General features: G+C 39.8%; 1 protein-coding gene across 1 annotated transcript; it reads left to right on the top strand.

Moving 5' to 3' along the window:
• The first annotated feature begins 1,580 nt into the window (after window positions 1–1,580).
• LOC143568207 (delta(8)-fatty-acid desaturase-like) lies at window positions 1,581–5,467 on the top strand. The gene is made up of 2 exons (XM_077054417.1): window positions 1,581–1,682; window positions 3,983–5,467. Exons 1-2 carry the CDS (start codon window positions 1,652–1,654, stop codon window positions 5,335–5,337), a joined length of 1,386 nt encoding a protein of 461 aa, XP_076910532.1. The 5' UTR covers window positions 1,581–1,651; the 3' UTR covers window positions 5,338–5,467.
• The last annotated feature ends 4,644 nt before the right edge of the window (window positions 5,468–10,111 follow it).

The following is a 10,111-nucleotide window of genomic DNA, read 5'->3' as shown; positions in this document are numbered from 1 at the left end:
TGAGAATACTTACAGGTAAAGGGCATAGTTAGTGATGGGCTGTCCACGAGTCGAGTCAGAGTGGATTTGAGGCTGAACTCAAAGTTAAACAAGACAACTTGGCTTAACCTTGAAGTTAAACAAACCAAGGCATGACCTGAGCTGAGCTTGGGTCGAACTTGACTTTGTTACAAAAATGAGCAGACTCGGCTCAAGTTACTTCAAATCAACTCTTTTTAGCTAATTTTATTCGAGCTTTGATTGTTAGTTTTTATTATCATTTTCTAATAACGACATATTTCTTTTGTTTTAGGCCACTATAATTCCCAAAATGGAGAACCTCCTTGCTTCACTCTGGTCAAACTATGTTGTGTTAACCGGACCCACAGTGGCTTCCGAATTTGGTTTGTGTGTTCCTCAGGTTACTATATTGTCGACTCGGCTGCCACTTGACAGTGGTTGTGTCGCCATAAAACAAACACACGGTGGGACAAAACCCCGAGTGAGCTCAGTATTCAAACTGACAAACTTGCACAAAGCCTTTCTCAAATCCACATGTGTGCTAGCAGCAGGAACTGTAAGAATAAATATATGGATATATATATATATATATATATATATAATATAGGAGAGTGAGGGACCTCTTAAATTTTAAAAGGTACCACTTTTGTTGCATATTATACAAGTAACAATGCATAGAAGTTTAACAATTTAGGGGTAAAGTAGTCTTTGCATATCCAAATATAATATACAATAGTGGTCATTCAACTTTAATCAAGTTTTGTTAGTATACTAAATAGTTACATATTTCCCCCCTAATTATTAACCAACTACCCCACAACATTTAAACGGCCGTAACTTTTTCACACGTTAATATTTTTTCTAAAAAATTACATCATAAAAACGAGCATTTTATTATCTTTAATTTGAGTATGGTATTGCTATAGTTTATTAATTTTTCAAAAACTAACATGTTACATGATTACCAATTATAACCGGCAATAGGTCGAACATGTTCGACTAATGCTGTTGGAATGGTTTTGGGTTGAAAAGGTTAATACAAAAAGAGTTAATTTAGTTCATGTTGGGGTGGGTTTAGATCGAAAGGGTTAATGTCAAAACGGGTTTCAGGTTAAAACGTTTTCGGGTCGAAATAGGTTCGTAAAAAAATATTGAGTTAAAAGTAGTTTATTTGAAATTATTGTACATTTCATCTTTACTTCTTGCTTGTCGCCACCTGTTATGTGCGTTCAAGCATCGGTTACATGGATGACATTGTTTATACATACAAGTTGTTCCCGTATATGCATTATGTGGTGCACTTACTGGCACCGGTTACACGTCCGATGCCACTTTAAATTCATACCACTGTCGGGTTTTGCACGTACCGTTGCGAGGTTACAAACGTACTAACAACGGTTACGTTTCTACGTACACCGCTGCATCGCGCAGGCAACTGGCTAGTATATATTTATGTATGACCACATTATATTATAATAGATCAAAGTTAATTAATTATACATCCTATCCGATGCCAATCATTGATTACTTGTCCATCCTATATAATAATATTCACCATTCTACCGTTAGCGTTTGAAAATATCCACCAACATTTCTTTCCTTTCCTCTCTCCGTCGCCGGACGGATTCGAATAGTTTGCGAAGATCCGGCGATGGTTTCTCCTTCCATTTCCCTCCTTGAAGGTTTATTTATATCTGCTTTTACTCATTTATGCATGTTTCGTTTATTCTATTCGACGGTTGATTGATTAGCTTATACACGGATTAACCGGATCTCTGTGTCATATTATAACATTATTATTATTATTATATCCTTCATTTTTGCAATGCCGGTGGATTGACCATCAAAACCTAATTACTATCTGAAATTCGATCAGGATCTGAGGTCGTCTAAGTTATCGTTAATCTGGATCGGATCTCTTGTTTTTTTTGCCCTAATTTGAAGCTGATTCATCTCTGCATCTTTGCCTAATGCTAAAATACAAGTAGATTAGGTATTTTGTTTCTGCAAATGTAAAGGAATTGATTATACTAATTGCTGATAGTATGCATATGCATTACTTGTAAGCATTGATTATAGAGATCTGATAAAACAATGCAACTAGGCCGGATGATGTTATATAGAGATCCCGTCATGTCTTCTGAATCTGCAATAGGTTGTAACTTACGAGAGTGGGAGCGTGGCTCTCGAGCTCTCTTTCTTAAGCTTGAGTTTGGCTCGTGAGTCATTTTTTCAAACTCGAACTTGGATCTCTTATTATTTAATTAATATTATATATTTTGTGAAAAGCCTTAACGAGCCTAAACTTGGCTCAAGCTCAAGTGCAGTACCTTAAACGAGCCAAAATTCAGCTCGAGCTCGGTGTAGTATGAATACAATACATAGAAGTCTAAAAGAGTTAAAACTTAAAAATACACTAGGATTGTTAAGGCTCATCGGGGCTGACTGATTTTCTTATACAAGACTCGAGCTCAGGCTCGATAACTAAACACACTTTATTTTAGGCTTGGGCTAGATAAGTAAACACGCTTTATTCGAGATTGGGCTCGATAAGTCTCGGCTCGGTTCGAGCTTTTTATTGATCCGATCTCGAGTAGCTCGCAAGCCAGCTCGGCTCATTTAAACCCCTAGTTTTTGTTCGTATTTTATCCCAATTAGGCACCTAGTTTAACTGCTTATAAATCATAATGATCTGATGCAGCATATCTTGATTTGTTAGTTTGAAGGTAATCGAGTGTTTTAGCACCATGATGGAATCAAGTAGCCATGCTTAAAAAGTTAACCCCTAGAAAACTTCGTCTGAAATAGTCATTTTCAAAGCTTTGCTTTTGTTGTCTTCCTATTTGTTTACTAATTTATTTTTCCTGCTTACAATTTTCCAATTTCAAAAATATCTAATGCCGTCTAGTTTATAGGATTTGCACATGTCTAACATGACTCCACGATTCCTTGTCTACATGATATTTTTAGTAATATATTATCTTTGTTTGTTATTTTATTATGCACTAAAGTATTATGCTTTTGTCTTGGCCTTTATTCAGTCCCATGGGTCTATAAGACATACCTCTTTTCTTGACTTTTGTATCATCTGTCATACTTATATAAGTAATATATATTTTATATTTTAAATAAATAAAGGGAAAACAAGTTTTTATTAAAGCTGCCATTGGTATTGTATTATACTATTATAATATAATTATAATAAACTACAAATTTGAAACGATGGATAGTGTTTATACATATTTAATTATTTATCGTTCTTAGTTTCAATTTTATCTCTTATACTATGAATAGTATATCTCTTTAACTCATTTAATTTTTATTAATTAAATTATATTTTTAATAACTTAAGTTCGCCAACTTTTATAAAACCTACATGTGCGGTTGTTATTGTTTTTTTTTCTCAACAGTGCAATATAATATATATTATTAAAAAACAAAGTTGTATCTGAAAAAATCTTTCTTTGAACACATTTGACGTGGCAAACTTAACTGATACCGACTGAACCACCTCGGTGACGATATCGCAATAATCAGAACTGGTATCAGCATTTGTTTTTATGCTTTTCAATCGATGTAAAACATAGATTATCAGACATTAATTTTGGGTTACGGGATACAACTTTTGTGTAATCAAATAATTGTAAATAAACTTCTTTATTTTGTAAGACAGATAATTTTTTACCAAACCGATACTGCGTGAACATTGATACCAATACCGACACCTGTATTCGTTTTTGTTGACGATACGAGTCGGTTGCCATATTTTTCAGTATGTTTTCATTACTGGTGGTTTATGTTTGTAACTTTTATGTGTTTAGGTTTAATACTATTGTAAACATTATTTGATGTTTTGTGCCTATATCAAATTCGACTGTTTTTTCTTTACTAATGGTCATTAACAATTCATTAAATTATTAATTTTAGCGTTACGCATATTTTTGTTCTTGCTTATACTGATTTGTATGCTACATTTTTACAGAGTTGAATCCAATGGCTGACACAAAGAAGTACATAACATCAGAAGAGTTGAAAAAACATAACAAACCTAGTGATCTATGGATCTCAATTCAGGGCAAAGTTTACAACGTTACAGATTGGGCTAAAGAGCACCCGGGTGGCGATATCCCGTTACTAAACCTTGCGGGTCAAGACGTAACCGACGCGTTTATCGCGTTTCATCCCGGTACCGCGTGGAAACACCTTGACAAACTCTTCACTGGGTACCACTTAAAAGATTACCAAGTTTCAGAAGTTTCTAGAGACTACCGGAAACTCGCTTCCGAGTTTGCCAAAGCCGGAATGTTCGATAAAAAAGGCCACGGCGTGATTTACTCGCTTTGTTTCGTGTCGTTACTGCTTTCTGCGTGCGTGTACGGTGTATTATGTTCCGAAAGCTTCTGGGTTCATATGCTTTCGGGTGCGATATTGGGACTAGCGTGGATGCAAATCGCGTATTTGGGTCACGACGCAGGTCATTACCAAATGATGGCGACCCGCGGGTGGAACAAGTTTGCGGGCATCTTTATCGGGAATTGTGTAACCGGGATCAGTATCGCGTGGTGGAAATGGACACATAACGCCCATCACATCGCGTGTAACAGTCTCGATTATGATCCTGATCTACAACATTTACCAATGTTAGCAGTCTCGTCTAAGCTTTTCAACTCGTTGACTTCGGTTTTCTACGGTAGACAGTTAACCTTTGACCCGTTAGCCCGTTTCTTCGTGAGCTACCAACATTACTCGTATTACCCGATCATGTGTGTGGCCCGAGTCAATCTTTACTTACAAACAATATTATTACTCATTTCAAACCGAAAGATACCCGACCGAGGCTTAAACATACTCGGAACATTAATCTTCTGGACGTGGTTCCCGTTACTCGTTTCACAATTACCAAACTGGCCCGAACGAGTAGCGTTCGTGCTCGTTAGCTTTTGTGTCACGGGTATCCAGCATGTTCAGTTTACCTTAAACCATTTTGCGGCTGACGTTTACGTTGGCCCGCCAAAGGGGAACGATTGGTTCGAGAAACAAACGAGTGGGACGATTGATATCGCGTGTTCTTCTTACATGGATTGGTTCTTTGGTGGTTTACAGTTTCAGCTGGAGCATCATTTGTTTCCTAGGTTGCCACGGTGTCATTTGAGGTCCATATCTCCAGTTGTTCGGGAACTTTGCAAGAAACACAACTTACCTTATTTAAGTCTGTCTTTTTATGATGCGAATGTTATGACACTTAAGACGCTTAGGACGGCGGCTTTACAGGCACGTGACGTTACGAACTTGAACCCACAGAATCTGGTTTGGGAAGCTTTTAACACTCATGGGTGAGGGGGTGGTTTTGTAGTAGCGAAACGATGGCGTTTGATTCGGCTTTTCGTTTTTGGAGTTGTAAATTTGTTTTGGTGTTTTGTATTTGAAGACAGTCTATAATTACATTTATTGCTTTACCAGCGTTTCATATCAATCATGAATTTATTGTTGGAAAACTTGTATTATAAATTCCAGAAAATTAAACGAAAACAGTAAACCGGGCTTGTGTTTAATACAATTCCGTTAAACAGATCCTCGGTCTGTTCCCAGGGTACTCTGGTTCGAATCAGAATCGGTGCTCTGCCGGACTCGGACACTTGCCCGAAAAGCAATCAGAAATAATACTGTTGCAGAGAAGTAGAAGAGGAAGTGTGTTTGAATTTGGTGTGTCTAAACTAAAGCATTTGGTAAATCGTCTCATGCGGGTTCGGGTTTTCGGAGTTGCATTCGTGTCCGTCCAAAAACCCAAATTTTTTGCACTCCTCCTGCGCGTGCGTAGAACTTGTGGTAAAACATGTCATAAAGAATTCAAATGGGTGTAAGGTTACTACCTTATAAACCATTTATTATTTTGTTCCCATACCGATGTGGTACAAACCTTTACCACTTCCACCACTTCCTTCATTCACACACTTAAAACTTCCAACATTTATTATAGATTTTACGGGTATACATGCGTTAAAGCGATCCTTGCAGATGACCAGTCAAAACGGTTTTGCGTTGAAACGGGTCATTCTTATATTACATATATATAGTTGATTGTGAATGATAGAAGTTTTCTTCATTCTGTTATTACCTTCCATGACTCATGATGATCCGGTTAAATTCGTCACCCGGTAACGTTTTTCCCTTGGTTTTAATACACTTTCAGTTAATTACCTACTATTATTTGATTATTAGATACATCCTTTGACTCCAAATTTGTCACTTGAGTAATTAAAATGTTCTGTCCAGAACATTAGTTTGAAAAACATTAATGGCAATATTAAAACAATAACATGCCTTCACAATATGGCACGCCCTTTGTTTAATGTGACCGTTTGTGGTTTTGTTCCTCCCAATGCCTTGGAAGGTCTTGTTAGAGTTACACTAGAATTCCATGCGGTCTAGTTGATCATGCCGTCTCCAAAAGCCGATGAAACAACGGTCGGCAAAACAGTCGGGACCGTTTGATGTGAAGGAGTTACACTTGATTTCCATCTTTATCCAAAACTAATAATTTCATATCTCATATGTATGCTACAACGGATAGGAAAAAAATATGACACCTAAGAAACAAACCAACAATAAAAAGATATTGTTCTTTGCTCTTATTTGTTGGCATTGCAAAGCATACAACGATGTCCTTTGGAATTTTATTTTTAAAAGGAGTCAAAGTAAATCCGGGTATAAAATACGTTTTCCAATGTTACTTGGTCCCTTTCTGTGTGCCCCTGAGGAAAGTGAAATTCTCGCTACTCAATTTCTTTAGCAAGTGAAGTTCTCGTGTCAACTTAAAAAGGGTTGACTCTATAACACGATTACCCAATGGCTTAACTTGTAACCTTGTCCAATTGCATAACATGTTTTCATGATCAAGGTTTCATAGAAACATGACTGGGACTCCGACTTTTAATATCAACGGATGATTAGGAATTACATATAATTTAAATCAATAGAAGATCAGGTGAATTTAAGCTCTCATCAAAAGGGAAATTCCTAAAATAGCCTTATTTTGGGAAGATGTTCCAAAAATGTCTCTTAAATTTTAGAATTCCAATAATGTCTCCCACTAAACACATCTCCGACGATACATTAGGAAGTCTATCAGCTTTAACACCTCGTCAAAGACGTGTTAGACTTCCTAACGCATCGTCGGAGATGAGTTAGACTTCCTAACACATCGGCGAAGATGTAGACTTCTTAACGCCTCGTCAACGACGCGTTAGCTTCTTGTTTAACGCATCTTTGCCGACGTGTTAAGAAGTCTAACGCATCTTTGTCGACGTGTTAGGAAGTCTAACTCATCTCCGACGATGGGTTAGGAAGTCTAACACATCTTTGATGATGTGTTAAAGATAGACTTCCTAACGTATCGTTGGAGATGTGTTAGAGGGGGACATTGTGACTTTCGTCAATTTCGGGTTATTTTGTATAAGTTTTTATGTTGTAAACCCACCCGATTTATATCCCGAACATTTCAAATATATAAAATATTAGATTTTATGTTACTAAATCATTCAATGTAGCTCCATTATGCGGGCTTTGGCTGTTTGGAAAGATGGGGCAGGTTCAGAAGAGTTGGTGCTACCACTCCTTGAACTTCCTGTGATGTGGGATTACCAACTTAAAGAAGAGGGAGGGGGCAATATCAAGCAGTGTCTCAGGAAGGTAGCGGATGGCCATTAGACAACGACGATCAAACTCCTGTGTTCATCCGGGGTCGCGCATGCTGGGGGGGATACCTTGAGAGCATTGATAGATAAACACCCTGTGGTGGACCCCCCGACCATGCCCTTTATTGTGCCATCGGAACCAGCCTTGCAGGTGGACGGTGATTGTGTGCTGGAATGTATTAAAACTTTCCCGAAAGGTAAATATTGTGGGAGGGATAGTTTGCGGGCCCAACATATTTTAGACGCTTTCTGTGGCCAGGGGTCTCCAACCGCCTCCAGGCTCTTAAAGGCCATCATTGATGTTGTCAACTTGTGGCTTGGGGGGCTTTGTCCTAAAGTTCTAGCGGAGTTCATTGCTTCGGCACCGTTGACCCCCTGTTGAAGCCTGACAATGGAATTAGACCCATCGCAGTGGGGTCATTTAGAGAAGATTGGTGTCGAAAGTCGCTATGCGTAAAATAGGGAAAAAGGTGGCTGATTATCTAGGGGATTTCCAATTCGGGGTTGGGATCCCTAATGGGGCAGAAGCGGTACTGCATAGTGCTAACAGGTTTTTAAGCGCGTTTCATTTTGACGGGTCCTTGGCTATGCTCACTGTTGATTTTTCTAACGCTTTCAACGAGGTGGATCGGACGACCCTTCTCAAGGAAGTTAGCTACATATGTCCATCCATCTTCCCATGGGTCCAGTTTTTATATGCCCGCCCCACCCATTTATATGTGGGGGATACTCATATTGGGGCTTTTACTGGGGTGCAGCAAAGGGACCCCCTTGGCCCTCTTCTTTTTGCGTTGGTTCTTCATCCGCTCATCCTTAGGGTGCAGGGGACATGTTCCTTTCCCTTCCATGCTTGGTATTTAGACGATGACACTATCATTAGTAAGGCTGAGGAGGTTGCTAGAGCATTGGGCATTATTCGCTCAGAGGGGGCGTCTCTAGGGCTCAGGCTTAATATTTCGAAAATCGGAGATTTATTGGCCGTCATGTGATGATTCGAAGAAAGTGCCGGGTTTAATCCCTGGCGAGATTAGCAGGCCTGTGACAGGAGTTAACTCCTGGGGGAGCGGTTAGTCGGGATGCAGGGTTTATTCGGTCTTTAGCAACTAAAAGAGCTTTGAGGGCGGTTGAACTTATGAAACTCCTTCCGGACCTGAGTGACCCCCAAAGTGAACTCATTTTGTTGCGCTCATGCATGGGGGTTGCTAAGTTAGTGTTTGGGCTCCGGACCTGTCAACCTGAACATGTCAAAGAGGCTGTGTCCATCTTTGATGCGGGGCTGCGGGGGGCAATTGAAGATATTGTTGTGTGTGGAGGACCGAATTTTGGGGACCTCCAGTGGAGGTTGGCTTCCTTCCCTATGCGTTGCTGAGGCTTAGGAATTTTCTCGGCAGAGGATGTCTCCGCATATGCCTTTGTGGCTTCCAAGTCCCAGTCGTGGAAATTGCAGGACCACATCTTGCGAAGCTCTGGTGTTAGCACTTGGTAATATTGGAACAACTCTCCTGGACCATGATCTAGTCGGTTTTACTGATAAGGAGACCGCCCCCAAGAAACCTTAACAAACCTTGGCGAGTGCTCTTTATGGTAAACACGTACATGATTTGGAGGAGCGATTCGATATGACCCCGAGACAAAAGGCAATTTTTGCTTGTCTCAAGGGGGCTCATGCCCAGGACTTTTTGACAGTTGTACCCATTTAAGGTCTTGGGCAACGGATCTCTGCAGTTGAATACAGAACCATCCTTAAATACCGGCTTATGATTCCTCTTTTCCCTCCAGATGAATTATGCCCCATTTGTAAAAAAGCTTGTTTGGATAGATTTGGTGAGCATGCCCTCCACTGTAAGGAATTGCCGGGATTCAAGTATCGTCATGACTGGGTTAGAGATGTCTTATGGGATGTGCTTAGGCGTGCCGGGATCTCAGCCAAGAAGAGGCACCTGTTAACTTTCTGACTGATCCGCTAGAGGGAAGATCTACCCTGCGTCCTGCGGACGTTCTTGTGTTTGGCTATGCAGGGGGTAAGCATGCGTGTGTTGACCTCACTGGGGTGTTCCCATTGGTGGGGTTGAGAGACAGTGGCTTCGTACCAGGACAGGCGGTTTTGAGGGCGGAATCTAAGAAAGTTGCTAAGCATGAGGCAGCGTGTTTGGAGAATCAGCACGTGTTCATTCCATTTCCTTCGACACATTTGGATCCTTAGCTCCTGAGGCGGTTCTCTTCTTGGAGCAGGTGAAGAAGGAGGTCCACAGTGACTCGCAGAGCCCGAGGAACCAAGGATTTATATTTAGTAGAATAGGCTTTGCGATTCAAAAGGGGATAGCGGCGCATCTTGTTGCTCGCTTACCCATTATCCAGATGTAACTCGGTTTGTGTTATATTAAATAATATGTTAATAAAAAAATAAAATAAATCAT

The sequence above is a fragment of the Bidens hawaiensis genome, unplaced genomic scaffold (genome assembly GCF_021521415.1).
Source record: "Bidens hawaiensis isolate Kalapana, Puna unplaced genomic scaffold, B.hawaiensis_p1.1 tig00023831_1, whole genome shotgun sequence".
NCBI classification, from domain to species: Eukaryota; Viridiplantae; Streptophyta; class Magnoliopsida; order Asterales; family Asteraceae; genus Bidens; species Bidens hawaiensis.
This window is presented reverse-complemented; position numbering and strand designations above follow the sequence as displayed.